Source organism: Loxodonta africana, chromosome 15 (assembly GCF_030014295.1).
Source record: "Loxodonta africana isolate mLoxAfr1 chromosome 15, mLoxAfr1.hap2, whole genome shotgun sequence".
NCBI classification, from domain to species: Eukaryota; Metazoa; Chordata; class Mammalia; order Proboscidea; family Elephantidae; genus Loxodonta; species Loxodonta africana.
Genome location: NC_087356.1, coordinates 24,455,219 through 24,475,660, shown reverse-complemented (window position 1 = coordinate 24,475,660; position 20,442 = coordinate 24,455,219). Strand labels below are relative to the sequence as shown.

General features: G+C 41.0%; 2 protein-coding genes across 5 annotated transcripts in view; both read right to left on the bottom strand.

Moving 5' to 3' along the window:
- The window catches only part of GMCL1 (germ cell-less 1, spermatogenesis associated), a 59,570-nt gene extending 59,132 nt beyond the window's left edge, over positions 1-438 (bottom strand). The window contains exon 1 of the mRNA XM_003413552.4: positions 10-438. Coding sequence (XP_003413600.1) covers positions 10-269 — 260 coding nt within the window. The 5' untranslated portion in view covers positions 270-438. The remainder of the gene's footprint in view (positions 1-9) is intronic.
- A 3,881-nt stretch (positions 439-4,319) lies between these two features.
- The window catches only part of ANXA4 (annexin A4), a 78,188-nt gene continuing 62,065 nt past the window's right edge, over positions 4,320-20,442 (bottom strand). For all 4 annotated transcript variants that reach the window (XM_064268687.1, XM_010593632.3, XM_064268688.1 and 1 more), the window contains exons 10-13: positions 12,574-12,669; positions 11,937-11,995; positions 10,459-10,581; positions 4,320-5,540 (exon numbers count right to left, since the gene is read on the bottom strand). In XM_064268687.1, the coding sequence (XP_064124757.1) occupies positions 5,481-5,540; positions 10,459-10,581; positions 11,937-11,995; positions 12,574-12,669 (338 nt within the window). In that variant the 3' untranslated portion in view covers positions 4,320-5,480. The remainder of the gene's footprint in view (positions 5,541-10,458; positions 10,582-11,936; positions 11,996-12,573; positions 12,670-20,442) is intronic.

Genomic DNA, 20,442 nt, shown 5'->3' with positions numbered 1-20,442 from the left:
CCCCGGTACCTTCGAGGGGTGTTGAGGAGCCGCTGCTGCTCGTCCCCTTCCTCCTCATCCTCGTCCGTCTCGGAGTCGGGGTGACAGTAGCAGAAGGCCCCGCTGCTCCGCTTGCGCTTGAGGCTGCCCGGGCAGTAACAGAAGCCGTGGCCGGGTGCGTCGCCGCCTGTCCTGGGCCCACCGGCCGAGCCCACCGCCCCGGAACTCGGCTCCGGCTGGGCTCGGGTTCGCTCCCGGTGGCGCAGCACTCGGCTGCTCAGCGAGCCCATGGGCGACGGCTCCCCGGGACTTCAGGGAGCACACCTCAGGGAGCCCAGCGGAGAGGGTCTCTCGCCATGGTCAGGCCCCGCCGGCCTGCACACAGCTCGGATGCTCACACAGCCACCGTCTCACGCGCAGCCCCAACCGTCGCAGCGGACGATACCGCCTCCATCCTCCGCCCCGCCCGCAGCGTCTCGCCGCGCCGCGCGCCTGGACCGCAGGACCTCGCCCCCTCGCTTTCGCAACAAAGCGCGGATCGTAAGGCGCATGCGCGCGGCGAGCCTCCGGAAGAGGCGGGGAGAAGCGAGTTTGCGCGGCGGGTGGAGCCTGCGCAGAAGGGGACGTGGGCGGTAGGTGGGACACGTGTGCGCCGGGTGGTTTCTGGCTGCGGTCCGCCAGTACCTCGCGCTTCCTTTACTTTTGGGGGTAGACTCGACGGTTAACCGTAGCTCCCAGACGCTCTTAGTGTTGGCAAGACCGGAAGTTCCAGGTCATTCATTATTTCGGCAGAGGTTCCTTGAGTTCCAGCTGTTTACCGGGCTCTGTGCTAGGCGAGGAGCAAAGAGACCGTGCTATCTGGGCTTCTCCTAGGGGTAGTTCACCACGTGCAGGGGTCCCGCCCTGCGGGGTTGGGGGCATGGCTTCCTCGGGGAGGAGGACGTGGAGTGAGAATACGGGAGGCGGAGGGCTGCGTTTCTTCAACATTAACTCTCTGATTGATGTTCTTAAAGATGAAGGGAACCCGTTGGGTTACCTTCCCTCCCCAGCGGAAGGGGGACGTCTGAACAAGGTCTAGTACCGCAACTGTCAGGACTTAATGTGCTTTCAGGCGTCTTGTAAAGTTTTTACAGGCGTCGGTCTGGAATATTTTTTGTCTTTGCTATGAACTCTGAGCCACTTGCACTCCCTGACTCCTACTTTTTAAATAAGGTATTTATGATGAAATATTTCAAATTTGTTGTTGGCTGCCCTCAGAGCCCTAGTGGTGCAGTGGCTAAGAGCTAGGCTGGTAACCAAAAATGTTTGCAGTTCCAATCCACTAGCCCCTCCTTGGATATCCTGTAGGGCAGTTCTGCTCTGTTCTATAGGGTCGCTATGAGTTGGAATCGAGTGTCAGCAAGGGGTCTTGTGGGTTTGGTAGCTGCCCTGGACGTTGTTCAGACCCATGACTTTATGTATAACAATGAAAAGTTGCCTGGTCCTGCACCATCTCAGGATTGTTGGCATGTTTGAGCCCGTTGTTGTGGCTGGTGTGTCAATCCATCTCATTGAGGGTTTCCCTCATTTTCACTGACCCTCTGCTTTACCAACCGCGATGTCCTTTTCTAATTTGTTTTCCCTGATAATGTGTCCGTCCTTCACCACCCTCGCTTCTAAGGAGTATTCTGGTTGTATTTCTTCTAGGACTGATCTACTCGTTCTTCCAGCAGTCCACAGTATATTTGATATATATATATATTTTAATTTTTATTGTGCTTTAAGTGAAAGTTTAGAAGTCAAGTCAGTCTCTCACACAAAAACTTATGTACACCTTGCTACATACTCCCAATTGCTCTCCCCCTAATGAGAAAGCCCGCTCCCTCCTTCCACTCTTTTCCTGTCCATTTCACCAGCTTCTAACCCCCTCTTACCCTCTCATCTTCCCTCCAGGGAGGAGATGCCAACATAGTCTCAAGTGTCCACCTGATCCAAGAAGCTTCAATATTCTTAAGAAATGTGAAAAACACCTATGTACCCACTACCTTACTTGAAATTTTAAGTTATACTTGCTTTGGATCATTTTTAAAAACAATTTAGCTCTAAGAAGCCTCCTCTTTACCCCCTCTCCCTTTCATTCTGCCTCCCTCCCTCACCAGTGGTGACCACTATCCCTGTGATGTATATGTCATTATTCCCATGCATTTTTTTCCTTCCGTTACCTATACGCATACTCACAATATTTCATTTCGTACATTTAGATGTATAACTAAATGAAACCCTACCATACCTATCATCCAGCACCTTTCTCCTCAAAATTACACTGTTGCAACTTATCCATAAATTTCTAGTTCATTTTCACTTATTGTTGTCACTAACCAGCAATTTGTTTTTCCATTCCCCTACTGAGGGATATAGTTGTTTCTACTTTAATGCTTTTACAGAGCAGCAATGACCAAAAGATCCACCAAGTAGATCCCTAGAAGTGGATTCCCTGGGAACTTTTCAACTTTATTAGCTATTAACAATTTGCTGTTTGAAATGATTGTACCAGTTTACACTCCCATCAGCAGAAAGTGCCCGCAGAATCAGCTTTAAAGTCTGCCAAGATCACAGTCTGGGGGGCTCAATAGACTGGAGTCTGATTCATAGCCAAGTAATGTCAACAGCACTAGTTGGGCTGAGCGGGGCAAGGGGTGCAGAGCACTGGCTGCACTGGGATCAGCCTGCACATCCAGAATTTGTCAGCAGAAAGGATGTGCAAGTGTTTCCCATGGAGCAGATGTGGACCACCATGAGACAGCCGGCATGGGATCATCTTAGATCCTGTCCAAGAGGCCTGGGTGGTTGGGCAAACAGACCTCAGCGCAGAGAAGCTAAAAGTATCACCGAATTCCTAAAGGCTGGAAAAGGATAAGTGACCAACTAGAAGAGAACTACATTTGCGCCGCCAAAGGAACTGCAAGTGAGTGGTTCTCCAGTGATGGGATTGACCAAGGAACCCATGAGAGTGCCCACAGAATCAGGTTTAAAGTCTGCCAAGGTGACAGATCCTCTACCACCACAGTAATGGCAGTCAGGTAAGAACTTTCCTGCTTGTCTTTACTCTCCTCCCTCCCCTGCTGCACCCCTGAGAGGGAGGCTAGCAGGGGAAGGAGGTATGGGAGGAAGCCCAGGTGGCTAAAGAAAATAAGCTGTGTTCCTTTGCCCAAAAGCCAGGTTCCTGCTGGCAGTAGGACAGGGCTGAATGAGGGAAAAAACCTCAACTATACATTAAGTTTGAAATTTTGACTAGACGTATCATGGAAATGGCACTGGATAGTAGAACTTTTAAAACCTAAGAGTAACCGGAAAAGTCATGACTCTGCCTGAATTTTCATTTAGGGACAGGAGAACTAGGCCCACTGAATACATGTAAATGGCAGGAGAGAAAAAGAAAGTTGCTTCATAATTATATCCCGTAAGTCATGCTTGTTCAAGACAGGTAACAAACAGGGTGGCTTTATCCTTCCTTCTACAAAGCTGTCAGTAAAAAATGCAATCTCTAAAAATTCTGCCTAAATCATATATAGTTTTAAAGGTAAAATTTCTACCAAAAAATGCATAATGCTTCCCAAGGGAAATAAAGCTGATTTGGAGATGCCACATTCTTCTGGGTAGGTATCTACACGGCAGAGCCATTTCCTGTAATTAACTGGAATGACTAAGTATTCCCATTAATAGCTTTCACCAATAGCTCAAGCACTCATAATAGGCAAGTAGCACCAAATTAAAAAGCAAATCCTAATACGGTATTTTATCCTTCAAAATACAATAGAATCATACCAACCCCATGCGTGTCAGAGTATAACTGTGCTCCAGAGGGTTTTCAATGGCTGCTTTTTCTGAAGTAGATCACCAAGCCTTTCTTCCAAGGTGCCTCTGGGCTCAAACCTCCAACCTATAGACTAGCGATGAGTTCGTTAACTCTACCACCCACGGACTTCTCAAAATCAGTAGGAATTACACAATAAATGAAGAAGGCAAATATCTAATATAAATGTTCCACTTAGAAGAACAGAAAGCATTCCTCGTTTCCCGGGAATAAGTTAAACATTTTATATCATTTGAGTAGTGTTTGGCGTATGTAAACATTAGTTTATAGCAGTGGATGCACATGAGACTAAAATACGTTATTTCTTCTCATATTGTCATTCCTAATAAAATCCAAAAAACCCAAACGCATCGCCATCAAGTTGATTTTCCAACTCATAGTGACCCTACTGAAAGTGAGTAATACAAGCCCTTCAAAAACACCTCCTTTCAGGGTCCAGGATGAAAAGAACTCAGAAGTGGAAAAGTCAGTCAGAAAAAGAATATACTTCATTTTAAAACACCACCTTTTATTAAAATTATTTTTCCATGTTGTATACAACTTTTCAATTAAATCCAAATATACCTGCAGAATGATTCTAGAGTTGAGAGGCACAGTGCAATAGCAAATTACTACAAATCATTGAAATATAAAAAGACTTTAAAAGTTATTTTTAGCACAAAAAGTTTCTTTTAAGTGAAACTGAATTCAAAGCATTATACCATTACCAGAATACATAGTTCTACAATTTTTTTCCATTGGTCTTCAAACTGGATTAAGGCAGTAACCGTAATATTGTGGAATGTTCAACATTCATGTCTGGTAAACAGACATATACAACTACATTTAGAATTTGTTCAGACAAGTTGGTGATTTTGGTATATATCAACCTGGACAGAGTAAGTGATCTTAACATAAGATGTGATGGGAGAAGTCTCCCATGCCAAACTTTGTAACAGTCAACTAATGCTATGGACGAAACCTAAACAAAGGATATTTGTGGATGATTTAAATCTATGTCTATGTAAAACAGCAAACTAGACGGGTATTCTTACTGCTCTCAATTTCAAATCAATAAGTTACTAAACCAAAAACCACACCCAGTCCCGTCGAGTCGAGTCCGGCTCATAGCGACCCTATAGAACAGAGTAGAACTGCCCCATAGAGTTTCCAAGGAGCGCCTGGCGGATTTGAACTGCCAACCCTTTGGTTAGCAGCCACAGCACTTAACCACTATGCCACCAGGGTTTCCCAAGAAGTTACTAGCACACAAAAAATAGGATTAGGGCAGAAAAGTGATTTTAGAAAAGTTTTCTAGTCCTCTAATAGTTTTTCACCAAACAAAACCTGAAATAATTCAATATATTCCAATTTCTCTGAACCATAACCAAGGAAGAAATTTGTTAAAAGCATGGAGTACATGTTTATTTCTAATTTTAAATTTCCTTTCAGGTTTTATAAGCTTTGAAATGCAAGTGCAGCTTTAAAGCATCAAAATGACTAATTATAGATGAATAATAATATAGACAGTCTAGATCCTAGGAGGCAACTGTAGGCGTTTTAATTGGAAATAAGCATTCTGAGATAATGCTAATAGCAGTGTAGAAAAATGAAGTTACAAAAAAATTTGAAAGCTTTGGGGATCCTCCCATCCTTCATGGGTTTTATTTTAATCATCTCCTCCACAGAGAACTAGCAGCACCTTCCTGTAGTCTCCAGATGTGTCACCCTGGGGGCAAGGGAAGCAAAATTACAGTCAGATAAATGAGTCTTAAAGTGGAATATGCAGCTTCAAGTCACCTAAGTTAATTTTTTCAAGCTTCTCTGGATTCTTCTCAGTTTTTTTTTTTTTAAATAACGTTTGTTATTTTTTATTAAAAAAGCAATACTAGTTCAACATAGAAAATAAAGATATAAAAGAACAGAAAAATCACCCATAATTCCACCATCTAGAGATAACTAGGCAATCCTGGTGGCACAGTGGTTAAGCGCTCAGCTGCTGAGAGGTTGGCAGTTCAAACTCACCAGCAGCTCCTAGTGAGAAAGATATAGCAGTCTGTTTCGGTAAAGATTTATGGCCCTGGAAAACCTGTGGGGCAGTTCTTCTCTGTCCCGTAGGGTCGCTATGAGTTGAAATTGACTCGACAGCAAGGGTTTTTTTTTTTTTAGAATTTACTATTCTTAACATTTTGGTGTGTGCATATACTTCCAGTCTTTGTTCTATGCGTATAGACACCTATGTGATAATGGGACTGTAGTATTCTGTATTCTACATGTGAGTTGTACAATTAACTTTACACAAAGAATCTGGTCTTTATTCCCAGTTCCTGGGAGGTAACTTACAAACCTTTGGAATTTCCCCAGTGATTGGAGTCTTTGTTATTCATGGAGGAGCTCCAGGTCACAGGAGGTTATGCTAATGAGGGAGTCAGGTTGGGTGGGGAGATGGCCATGCCAGAAAGACTCACTCTCTGTTACCACCCTGACACCAAGGAGGAAAGGTGACTAGTGACTGAGTTAAATCATATGGGGAATGATTCAGTCAATCGTTTGTTTTCTGAAACCCTAATAAAAACTCTGAAACAGCAGTCAAGAAATTAAACGACTCATTCCATTGGGCAAATCTGCTACAAAAGACCTTTTTAAAGTGTTAAAAAGCAAAGGTGTCACCTTGAAGACTAAGGTGCACCTGACCCAAGCCATGGTGTTTTCAATTGCTTCATATGCATGTAAAAGGTGAACAATGAATAAAGAAGACCAAAGAAGAATTGATGCTTTTGAATTATGGTGTTGGTGAAGAATATTGAATACACAATGGACTGCCAAAAGAACAAACAAATCTGTCTTGGAAGAAGTACAGCCAGAATGCTCCTTAGAAGCAAGGATGGTGAGACTATCTATGTCTCACATACTTTGGACATGTTATCAGAAGGGATCAGTCCCTGGAGAAGGACATCATGCTTGGTAAAGTAGAGGGTTAGCGAAAAAGAGGAAGACCCTCAACAAGATGGATCGACACAGTGGCTGCAAAAATGGGCTCAAGCATAAAAATGATTGTGAGGATGGCGCAGGACCGGACAGTGTTTCGTTCTGTTGTACACAGGGTTGCTATGAGTCAGAACTAACTCCACGGCACCTAACAACAACAATAAAAATTCTGGACACTGAAGCTCAAGTGAGCTTTCTGGTTGGTGAAAGACAACGATGCACAAGAGAGTAATGCCTCTTTGGGACACAAAAGCTTTGATTGACTTAAGATACAACCTAATCTTGTAGATTGATTTCTGCCTCAATAACGTAACTGCCTCTAATCCTACCTCACTGACATCATAGAGGTAGGATTTACAACACATAGAAAGATCACATCAGATGACAAAATGGGGGACAATCATACCATACTGGGAATCATGGACTAGCCAAGTTGACACACATTTTGGGGGGACACAATTCAATCTATGACAGCATCCTTTATAATAAAACTGTATTCGGAAGTATAGAGCTTTCCTGAGTTCTGTGAGTCATTCTAGCAAATTACAGTACCCAAGGGGGTAATGGGAACACCTGAATTTATAGCCAGCAGATCAGAAATAAAGGTATCCTGGGGACCCCCAAACTTGTAACTGGTATCTGAAGTCTTAGGCATCCTGGGAAGTCTGCCCTACTGTACCCCTTAACTCGTGAGATCTGACCTAGCTCTGGGTAGTTGGGGTCAGAAGAAGTGCTGCTTTCCCAGCTGGTATTAGAGAGGACATTTAGAGTTTATGTTAGAAAGACACACAGACAATGTACTGCTTTTTTTACCTAACAACATAGCCTTAATATTTCCCTATTTTACTAAATATTCTTTTACAACATCATTCTTTAATGGTTAAAAAATATTCCATTGTACATAGGTAAAATGATTTATTTGATCCACCCCCAACATTGTTGGATATTTATGTTGGTTCCAATTTTTCACTATTATAAACCCTGCTATTAATCATATTAACATTCAGTTCCTGTGCATATTCTTGATGATTCATTTGGAATGAATTTTTTCTAAGATGGGAATTAGTGGATTGATGATTCACGTATTTTCTTAAGCCTTTTGATACAGGTTGCCAGGTAGCCTTCCAGAAAAGTTCTGTAATTTCTATAAAGAAATTGTTATGGTCTAATAAATCAGTTTTGTAAATACTTCACTGGCACTAGAAAAGATGGACTCTCTGCCTATAGGGTTCAAAATTTAATATCCTTATCTATTGAAGTCAATCTTAATATATTCTTGTTTATACTTTGCATCATTGATCTGCCAAAGAATAAGAAGAATGTGTGAAAGTCTTTCATTAGCATAGTATTTCCATCAATGTCTTCTTCTGGATCTTCAAATTTTTATTTATTTATTTGAATACAATACTGTCTGGCACCTAAAGTTTCATAAAAATTAATCTTTGTTGTGAATTGTTGCCTTTACTAATATAAAGTGCTCTACTTCCTCCTATTTAATGCTTTTTCTCCACGAATTGTATAATCTCTGCTTTGTTTTTTTGTATTTGTTGAATTTTCCTTTGCCTGGTCTTTTTCTTTATGCTTCTTAGATGTCACTGTATTTTAGGTGTTTCTCATAAATAGCATGAAGTTGGATTTTATATTTTTACCTAACCTGAAAGCTTATTTATTTGTATTACTATAACATGTTTTTGGTCATTTGTCATTATATAATTTTTTCCTATGATTTACATATTTATGCATCTATTCTGCTTCTTTTGCCAGTTACTGTTAAATGTGCCATGTATTCTTTATTTTTGTTTTTTCAGTGGTATGTGTGTGTGTGTTTCCAAAACATTTATAAATGTTGAAAATGTTTATAGTGATGTTTTCCCAAACCAATCAATGTATTTGTATCCCATCATTTTAGTGTCTGTGTAGTAGTCCAGTGTATGGATTTTTCCATAATTTATTTCAGTTATCCCCTATTGGTTAATGTAAATATATAATTATATAAGATGTACTTATACATCATAGTATATACTGTACATATGGTATATATGAAGTAATACATAAATACAAATAATACAAAGTAAATCATATAAGTAATGCTATGATGAAAATATAAGAGCTAGTGTAGTTTTATTACTTTCCCTAAAGAAATTCCTAGATATATAAATAAAAAACCAAAACTCAGTGCCAGTATATAAATAGCTATGTGAAACATACAGTTTTTGTCCTCAAACACTTATTGCCAAATTACCGCCCCCCCCGAAAGGTACAACCAGTTTACAGTTCCTCCATAAAAAATGATAAGTTTTCCCAAACTTTTTCCAGTGCTGGTTATGATCTCTTTAAACTCTGCCAAAGTATTGGATGAAAAATGATAATTTGTTTTTGTTTGAAATTCTTTGGCTATTACTGAGGTGGAACATTATATATTTATTGGTCATTTGTGTTTTAACTTCTGCAAAATGCAAGTTTAATATCCTTTGGCCAGTTTTCTCTTTGGGTGTTTCTTTTTTTCTTAATAATTTGCAAAAGCTCTTGATACAAGAATATTAAGGCTATTAATCCAATTATATATATTACAAATACATTTTCCCATAACTGCATTTATGGTCAACCTTGAATCTTACAAATTGTTTTATTTAGCTATATTTCAGCCCTGCAAAATGAAGTTTCCTTATAGGCTGTACAGAAATGGAAATAAGTTCCTGAATGTCTTGTAGACATAGTAACAAAATTTCTGGCTAATAGTTATACCTTTCCAAGCCAGGTGTAGTATTCGGAAAAATTATTTTATACATCGAATCCTTACTTGAAGTTTGTTGTGCAGACAACTCCAGCTTCTAGGGAAATTGGACTAGGCCTCATGTTCATGAGGACTTTCTGGCTTCCTCAAGAAGCAAAAGCCCAGGAATGAGGGGTTTTGAAGGATATAACTTACTTCTCGCCACTCACATGCCATATTAGGACTCCAAGAAATATGGTGCCAGCTTGGTGGTTGTTGGGAAACCCCGGTGGTGTAGTGGTTAAGTGCTACAGCTGCTAACCAAGAGGTCGGCAGTTCGAATCCACCAGGTACTCCTTGGAAACTCTTTCGGGCATTTCTACTCTGTCCTATAGGGTCGCTATGAGTTGGAATCGACTCGACAGCAGTGGGTTTGGTTTGTTTTTTTTTGGTGGTTGTTAGGTGCCCTTGAGTCGCTTCCGACTCATAGATACCCTACGTACAACAGAATGAAACACTACCAGGTAAAGAACAGCAATCCAGGATAACTACAACACTTTCCCATATTCCCAGCCAACTGGGCTGGCCCTGAATAAGGTTGTGGAAGACTGATTCAGTTGTCTATCTTTCACTGGAATCAGGTAGATAAGGAAATTGTGCTCTCAAAAGGATTCATTAAAATGGAACCTTTCTCTGTTGGTGGTCAACAGGTCAACATGAAATAATTACTGTATTTAGAAGGCAAACATTTCCAGCTTCTACTTGTAAAGATTTAAACATCTGTATGAAAGGAGAAAGACTAGAAATATCTGAATTAGAATAACATCTTTAAAGGGAATGATATATGCCAAGAAGGAAGGGACAAGTCGTCTCTAAATGCCTAGGTGAGAGCCCTGTCCTTTCATCAGTGCTTCCCCTGGGCCAAGGCAAGGCTTCCATGACCTACCTTGATGAAGGAGTACAGAGACTGTCCATAGAGCCTCTTGAAGTTGGCCCGGATGTCCAGCATATCAATCTCTGCTCGAGAAACCATGACTCTGATGAGGGTGTCATCATCGGTGCCCAAGCCCTAAGGAAAAAAACAAGATCCCCACATATCAAAGCCTGCCTGGTTTTCACATGGTGCTTTTCTTTAATCTGTCAAGACAAGACTATGTGTGACTCTCCTGACAATGTCCTTTGTCTGCTCTGCAACCTTGGAGGCCTGTGGAACATAGTATTCGAGGCTCTCCACAACTTACCTTTCTAACATTCTATGTTGTGACCAGAGGAGACTGCTCTCTGTCATTCTAGAAACAGAGTCTGTGCTGTCCAGCCTGCCTGCCTTGCCCAGTGATTCCCAGTGATGCCTCCCCCTGGAATGTCATCCTTCTCTCCCCAAATTTATCATCCCTTCCCTTCCCACCATGTAAAATTCTCCAGTGTAAAAATGTCTTTAAGGTCCTGCTCAAATATACCAACCTCTTTTTTTTTGTTTAATAATATCGTTTTTGGTGAAAGTTTACAAAGCAAGATAGGTTCCCATTTGGCAATTTCTACATAAATTGTTCAATGATATTAGCTGCATTTTTCACAATGTGTCAACATTCTCTTTAATTGTGTTCTGGTTGTTTGGTTTTCAAATATACCAACCTCTTAATATATCTTTTCTGATCCTCCCCATAAAAAACACAAATACTGGAGGAAAAAAAAAAAAAGCCATCTCCACTGTGTTCCTATAATACTTGGATCTCCAATTATAGCCTTACATTCTATTTGTTACTATTGGTGTTCTGCACACACCTGCCTTCCCTATAAGGCTAGAAGTTCTTTGAGGTCAGGGACTACATTTTCCTCTTTCCCACACATCCCGTTGGAGCCCTAGTATTCCAGTGGTTAAGAGCTGTGGCTGCTGACCAGAAGGTTGGCAGTTCAAATCTACCAGCCATTCCTCGGAAACCCTATGGGGCAGTTCCACTCTGTCCTATAGGGTTGCTATGAGTCGGAATTAACTCGATGGCAGCAGGTTTGGGTTTTTTTCGTCTGTCTCCCATGGTTCCCAGCACAGACTACAATGCTTGGTTAGGAGTATGGACTCTGGAGCTAGGCTACCAGGGTTTGAATCCCTGCTCTATTACTTCCTCTCTGAGGACCTTGGACAAATCATATAGCCCTCTATGCCTCAGTTTCTTCATCCGTAGAATGAGAGATAATAATACCTGCCCCGTAAGGCTGCTGTGGGCATAAAATTAATCTATACATATACAACATTGAGAAGAGTGACCTGCATACTGTAAGTACTCAGTGAATATCACCTAGTGTTATCACTGCAGGCATTCAGTGAGTATTTGATGAATTAAAGAACTCAGGTTGAAGTTGGAGGACAGAGTGGATGGACACAAGAGAGGCCACAGCCATGCAGATGCTAAACATACGGCCATTTACCTTCATAGATTTATAAAGCCTTTCAGCAAAATATGCGGGTTTGTTCCTCATGCACTTGACTGTCAAGAGAAAAAAGAGAAAAGATTACAGATAAAACTTAAGAGAAAAGGGAAGTGGTGGTTGTTGCCTTTGCTTCTGTAAGGCATCTAGTATCTCTTGATTACTTTGCTGGAGATATTTTCACCAGTGTTTCATGAACACAGGCTACGCTGAAGGCACAGATGGAAAGTCCCTTCAATTTATCCTGAAGTTCCTGGAGAAGTAATTAATAGTGGCAGAGAAATCAAGCAAAGGGAAGCATACAGCTTCAAAATGATGATTACTTTCTTTACCATATGAGATAGTTCCTAGTTCTAACCATTTACAGACTTGCAAGATGGAGCTATTATAGGATTATCTTTCCTATACACTGAAACATAAAGGCACATTGAATAAAAACGTATAAAGCCAAGTAGTACCATAGCAATCAGGTTATATATACGATTTCTTGTTTAAAATTCTGGAGTACATCATGAGTGATTTAAACAATTTTCATCCCTGAAAAAAAAAAAAAATCCACCTCTCCATGACAACAAACTGATAACAAAGAAAGTCTCTAGACATTTGTTTCTACGCTCCCCGCCCCCAGCCAGCTCACCTATAGCCAGCAAAGCTTCTTCAAAGCTACCAGATGTTTCAGATTTAATACTCTCTTCAATATTCTTCTGTGATATCCGTTTGTATTCATCGAACACTATGAACAATAACAAAATGGCATTATAAACAACAAGGAAGTACAGAGGAAGCTGACATTTACGGGGAGGGTGAGCATCTTTTAACTAGACTACACTATTTATTCATTGGCATATTTTAAGAGGAAATTAATTAGGCATGTGGGTGGGAATCCAAAAGGGCTATGGAGCAGTGAAAGAAGCAACACTGATCTTATGGATCTTGGAGGACATCAAGCAAGTCCCTTCCTTTACCTGAGACCTTGTTTTCCACACATAAAATGGAGATGACCTCTGGAGAGATTTGCTTTCTTTTTCTCATCGTTTCGTTAATAAGCAGAATGTGAGTTTTTGTAATCCTGGCCTTGGCCATCACCTGTGTGTTCATCTTCCTTTGGACTCATCAAAATGAGAGCAATTCAACCCCTCCAAAAACTGACTCACACTTGACAACACCTGGTTGCATCTTTTAATAGGCTTTATTTATTTATTTTTTTGCTTCCTTGTCAAGTATTTTTTAATGTGACGAATATGTTTTCCTTTCTTGCTGCCTCCTTTTGGAGCCTTTTTGGAGTGTATATCTTGTTTTGTTTTGCCATTTTTGGAGTGCTGTCTTCATTCTCCATCAATGGGATTCTCACAGGGCTGTCAGTCAAGGGACACCCCGCCCCCCAACATACACCATAACCTCTATCAAACAAGTGGGTAGCTCATGCGGTCAGGACCAGTTACACTTTCCCTCCTAGGAAGTTTTTAACTGAGCAGACCATGGAGATGGTCAAAAGCACTGAGTCATCCTATGACAGTGTCCAAGGTGTTTCTTTAACCTCAGTGAACATGAGAATAGTCTGGGAAACCTGTTAACATTCCTGGGTCCTACTCCCAGAGATTCTGATTCAGCTAGTCTGAAGTAGGGGTTCAGGGATCAGCATTTTAAATAAGAAGACCAGACTTTGGAAAACTTTGCCTTGGGAAAAAAAAACCCCAAAGGACCATGGTCTCGAGGAACACCTAGGTCAATTGGCATAATGGTTTATAAAGAAAATGTTCTTTATCCTATATTCTACTTTGGTGAGTGCATCTGGGGTCTTAAAAACTTGTGAGTGGCCATCTAAGATACTCCACTGGTCTTACCCCTTTGGGAGCAAGGGAGAATGAAGAAAACTAAAGACACAAGGGAAAGATTAGTCCAAAGGACTAAGGGACCACAACTACCACAGCCTCCACCAGACCGAGTCCAGCATAACTAGATGGTACCCAGTTACCACCACTGACTGCTCTGACAGGGATCACAATAGAGGGTCCTGGAGAGGGCTAGAGATACATGTAGAAAAAAAGTCTAACTCACAAAAAAGGACCAGACTTACTGGCCTGACAGAGACTGGAGAAACCCCGAGAATATGGCCTTGGACACCCTTTTAGCTCAGTAATAAAGTCACTCCTGAGGTTCACCCTTCAGCCAAAGATTAGACAGGCCCATAAAACAAAACAAAAGGAGCACACCAGCCCAGGGGGCAAGGACTAGAAGGCAGGAGGTGACAGGAAAGCTGGGGATAGGGAACCAAAGGTCAAGAAGGGAGAGTGTTGACATGTCATGGGGTTGGGAACCAATGTCACAAAATAATATGTGTACTAATGGTTTAATGAGAAGCTAATTTATTCTGTAAACCTTCATCTAAAGTACGATCATTAAAAAAAAAAAGAAAACCCATGAGTCCTTCCCACTAAGATCCTCAGAACTACCTTGCTTTCTGTTCTTCCCGCAGTTGTTCAGTTATCCCTTCAATACTATGTTGTTAGGTGCCATCCAGTTGCTTCCGACTGATAGCAACCCTGTGTACAACAAAACAAAACATTGCTCGGTCCTGTGCTTTCCTCACAATCGTTGTTATGCTTGAGACCACTGTTGCAGCCACTGTGTCAATCCACCTCGTTGAGGGTCTTCCTCTTTTTCGCTGACCCTCTACCTTACTAAGCATGATGTCCTTCTCCAGGGACTGATTCCTCCTGATAATATGTTCAAAATATGTGAGGTGAAGTCTCACCATCCTCGCTTCCAAGGAGCACTCTGGCTATACTTCTTCCAAGACAGATTTGTTCATTCTTCTGGCACTCCACGGTATATTCAATATTCTTTGCCAACACCATAATTCAAAGGCATCAATTCTTCTTTGGTCTTCCTTACCCATTGTCCAGCTTTCACGTGCATATGAGGCAAGAGAAAACACCCTGGCTTGGGTCAGGTGCACCTTAGTCCTCAAAGTGACATCTTTGCTTTTGAACACTTAAAAGAAGTCTTTTGCAGCAGATTTGCCCAATGCAATATGTTGTTTGATTTCTTGACTGCTGCTTCCATGGGCGTTGATTGTGGATCCAGGTAAAATGAAATCCTTGACAACTTCAATATTTTCTCCATTAATCATGATGTTGCTTATTGTTCCAGCTGTGAGGATTTTTCTTTTCTTTATGTTGAGGTGTAATCCATCCTGAAGGCTGTAGTCTTTGATCTTCATCAGTAAGTGCTTCAAGCCCTCTTCACTTTCAGCAAGCAAGGTTGTGTCATCTGCATATTGCAGGTGGTTAAGGAGTCTTCCCCCAATCCTGTTGCCACGATCTTCCTCAGACACTCCAGCTTCTTGGATTATTTGCTCATAGTATTTCCATTTCAACACCCTCACCAGTATTTTCCATTCTATATTATTTCTTTTCTTTTTTAATTTATTTTATTGTGCTTTAGGTAGAAGCTTACAGCTTAAGTTAATTTCTTGTTCAAAAATTTATACACATATTGTTTTGTGACATTGGCTGCAATCCCCACAATGTGACAGCTCGCTCTCCCTTTCCTCCCCGGGTTCCCTGTGCATTTCCTCTTTCCTTACTTAGTTGGAGTTCATGTGTGCTGCTTAGAATCAAACAGTGTGTGTTGCTTGAAATCAAAGAACCCGAACCCACACGTTTTGTAAGACTCAGTTTTCTCCTCTGTAAAATTGGGGAAAATAATGACTACTCCTTGAGATATTGCAAGAAGCCATGCTTATAATACGGTTAGCATTGCACCTGAAAGATAGGAAAGTACTAACCAAAACCTTAGCTATTGTGGGCCTTCATTATTATTTTTGATTGGAAGGAAAACTATGGAGTTTTCTTTATCCAAATAGTTACTAAAAGATTTGCTTCCTGTGACTTACAAATATTTTATAACTGCCCAACTGCTGACTTTCTCCCAGAAATGAAAATTGTTACAAATGCATTTGCACCCAGTTGGCTTCTGAGAATCTGCAGTTCTACGAAAATGCCACCAGAGGGAGATTTGTAAGGCAAGGGAAGGCACTGGAATAAGGAGCTGAGAGTCAGAAGTGGGTGCATCGGACGGAAAAAATAAAAAAAAAATCAAACTTGTCACAGTTGAGTCGATTGTGACTCACAGTAACCCTGCAGGACAGAGTAGAACTAACCCACAGTGTTTCCAAGGCTATAAGTCTTTACAGAAGCAGACTGCCACATCTCTCTCCCGCTGAGCAGCTGGTGGGTTTGAACTGCCAACTTTTTGGTTGGCAGCCAAGTGCTTAACCACTGTGCCACCAAAACCCATTGCTGTCGAGTTGATTCGGACTCATAGCAACCCTGCAGGACAGAGTAGGACTGCCCTATACGGTTTCTAAGAAGCAGCTGGTGGATTTGAACTGCCAGCCTTTTGGTTAGCAGCCAAACCCTTAACCACTGTACCACCAGGGCTCCACTGTACCAACAGGGACCCTCATTTGACGGTAGGCCATGATATTTATTAACAGGAGTAATCGCCTATTTCTTGTCAGTATGGAGTATCTGAAATAACTTCAACTTCAAAATGTGTTATACTTTTCAATCACTTTGTTTGCAGTTTAGCAAATTTACTCCTCTCAAGTTCCCCACAAGCTTTGTAAACTCTATGTGTATGACTGTAAGGCCCTGCTGTGTTTATAAAATTATGATGTAGCATAAACACCTAAATAGCTTAAATAAGAAATGAAATATCTTATTAAACCCTTATTGTTGTTTACAAGAAGGAAATCTGACAACAAATATTCTGCAATTGTATAGTATCTTTCCCCCAAAGAAACTAAAAGCTCATTACAAAGATTAGAATTATCAGAAGCAATTTAGAAACATCACATGTAGGAAATAAAATGTGAAACTACTCAGTATTCATCATACATAGCATATCACCTAAGAAATCACTTCTATTAGTGTTATAGTTTGATTGTTACTGTTGTTAGGTGCCGTCAAGTCGGCTCATAGTGACTCTATATACAACAGAATGAAACATTGCCTAGTCCTGCGCCATCCTCACAATCGTTGCTATGATTGAGCCTATCCTTGGAGCCACTCTGTCAATCCAGCTTGGATGTTAATCAAGAATAAATGTCAACCAACAGTTCTATTTTATTGCTTGCTGGTGTACTGAATCTTTTCTTACATAACTGAATTAGAATGAAGGTCTTGGGGTTACTTTAGAGAAAGGACTATCAAGGTTGGTTTTCTAGAATCAAGAATGCCAAACTTCTATGAATACATTGTATATTTGCTAGTTATTCATAATTAGTGTTCAGAAATTGGCCCTCATGCACATCGTTGTGTTCACACATTTCCAAGGTAAGACATCTAAGACGATTCAGTACAATCGGCTTTCTATACCGAGTGAAGGGGAAAGTTGTTAGGTGCTGTTGAGTAGGTTCTGACTCATAGCAACCCTATATGCAACAGAACAAAACACTGCCTGGTCCTGCAACACCCCCACAATTGTTGCTATGCTTGAGCCCATTCTTGTAGCCACTGTGTCAGTCCATCTCGTTGAAGGTCTTCCTCTTTTTCGATCACCCTCTACCAAGCATGATGTCTTTCTCCAGGGACTGATCTCTCCTGACAACATGTCCAACGCATGTGAGACACAGTCTCGTTATCCTTGCTTCCAAGGAGCATTCTGGTTGTACTTCTTCCGAGACAGATTTGTTTGTTCTTTTGGCAGTCCATGGTATATTCAATATTCTTCGCCAACACCACTGTTCAAAGGTGTCAGTTCTTCTTTGGTCTTCCTCGTTCATTGTCCAGCCTTGGCATGCGTATAAGGCGACTGAAAACACCATGGCTTGGGTCCTTGGAGCCACTCTGTCAATCCAGCTTGGATGTTAATCAAGAATAAATGTCAACCAACAGTTCTATTTTATTGCTTGCTGGTGTACTGAATCTTTTCTTACATAACTGAATTAGAAGTAAAGGTGCACCTTAGTCTTCAAGGTGGCATCTTTACTTTCTAAAACTTCAAAGAGATCTCTTGCAGCAGATTTGCCCAATGCAGTGTGTCTTTTGATTTCCTGACTGCTGCTTCCACGGGTGTTGGTTGTGGATCCAAGAAAAATAAAATCCTTGACAACCTCAGTTTTTTCTCCATTCATCATGATGCTGCTTATTGGTCCAGTTGTGAGGATTTTTGTTTTATGTTAAAAAAAAAAAAAAAAAAATTTTGTTTTTTTTTATGTTGAGATGTAATCCACACTGAAGGCTGTGGTCTTTGATCTTCATCAATAAGTGCTCCAAGTCCTCTTCACTTTGAGCAAGCAAGGTTGTGTCATCTGCATATTGCAGGTGGTTAATGAGTCTTCCTCCAATTCTGATGCCCCGTTCTTCATATAGTTCAGCTCCTCGGATAATTTACTCAGTATACAGATTGAATAGTTATGGTGAAAGGATACAACCATGATGCACACCTTTCCTGACTTTAAACCATGCAGTATCCCCTTGTTCTGCCTCTTGATCCACGTGTTCCAGAACTCCCATTCTCTGCAATGTTATCCATAATTTGTTATGATCCACACAGTCAAATGCCTTAGCATAGTCAATAAAACACAGGTAAACATCTTTCTGGTATTCTCTGCTTTCAGCCGGGATCCACCTGACATCAGCAATGATATCCCTGGTTCTGTGTCCTCTTCTGAAACCAGCTTGAATTTCTGGCAGTTCCCTGTTGATACACTGCTGCAGCCGCTTTTGAATGATTATCAGCAAAATTTTGCTTGCGTGTGATATTAATGATATTGTCTAATAACTTCCACATTCAGTTGGATCACCTTTCTTGGAAATAGGCATAAATATGGGTCTCTTCCAGTCGGTCAGCCAGGTAGCTGTCTTCCAAATTTCTTGGCATAGACAAGTGAACACTTCCAACGCTGCATCTGTTTGTTGAAACATCTCAACTGGTATTCTGTCAATTCCTGCAGCCTTGTTTTTCACCAATGCCTTCAGTACAGCTTGGACTTCTTCCTTCGGTACCATCAGTTCCTGATCATATGTTACCTCCTGAAATGGTTGAACATCAACCAATTCTTTTTGGTATAGTGACTCTATGTATTCCCCTTCCATCTTCTTTTGATGGTTCCTGCATCATTTAATATTTTCCCCATAGAATCCTTCAGTATTGCAACTTGAGGCTTGAATTTTTTCCTCAGTTCTTTCAGCTTGAGAAATGCTGAGCATGTTCTTCCCCTTTGGTTTTCTATCTCCAGGTCTTTGCACACATCATCATAATACTTTGTCTTCTCGAGCTGCCCTTTGAAATCGTCTGTTCAGCTCTTTTACTTCATCATTTTTTCCTTTTGCTTTAGCTACTCGACGTTCAAGAACAAGTTTCAGAGCCTCTTCTGACATCCATTTAGGTCTTTTCTTCCTATCCTGTATTTTTAATGACCTCTTGCCTTCTTCACGTATAATGTCCTTGATGTCGTTCCACAACTCGTCTGGTCTTCAGTCATTAGTGTTCAACGTGTCACATCTATTCTTTGGATGGTCTCTAAATTCAGTTGGAATATACTCAAGGTCGCATTTTGGCTCTCGTGGACTTGTTCTAATTTTCTTCAGTTTCAACTTGAACTTGCATATGAGTAATTGATGGTCTGATCCGCAGTCTGCCCCTGGCCTTGTTCTGACTGATGATGTTGAGTTTTTCATCTCTTTCCACAGATGTAGTTGATTTGATTCCTGTGTATCCCACTTGGTGAGGTCCACGTGTATAGCTGCTGTTTATGTTGGTGAAAAAAGGTATTTGCAATGAAGAACTCACTGGTCTTGCAAAATTCAATCATGCGATCTCCGGCATTGTTTCTATTACCAAGGCCATATTTTCCAACTACTGATCATTTCTTCTTTGTCTCCAACTTTCACATTCCAGTCACCAGTAATTATCAGTGGATCCTGACTGCATGTTTGATCAATTTCAGACTACAGAAGTTGGTAAAAATCTTCAATCTCTTCATCTTTGACCTTAGTGGTTGGTGTGTAAATTTGAATAATTGTCATATTAACTGGTATTCCTTGTAGGCATATGGCTATTATTCTATCACTGATAGAGCTGTACTTCTGCATTGATCATGATATGTTCTTTCTGACGATGAATGCAACGTCATTCCTCTTCAACTTGTCATTCCCAGCATAGTAGACCATATAACTGTCCAATTCAAAATGACCAATACCAATCCATTTCAGGTCACTAATGTCTGGGATATCGATCTTTATGGGTTCCATTTCATTTTTGACAATTTCCAATTTTCCTAGATTCATACTTCATACATTCCAGGTTCCCATTATTAATGGATGTTTGCAGCTGTCGTGCCACATCAGCAAATGAAGGTCCCGAAAGCTTGACTCCATCCACATCATTAAGGTGACTCTACTTTGAGGAGGCAGCTCTCCCCCAGTTGTATTTTGAGTGCTTTCCAACCTGAGGGGCTCATCTTGTGGCACTAAATCAGACAGTGTTCCACTGC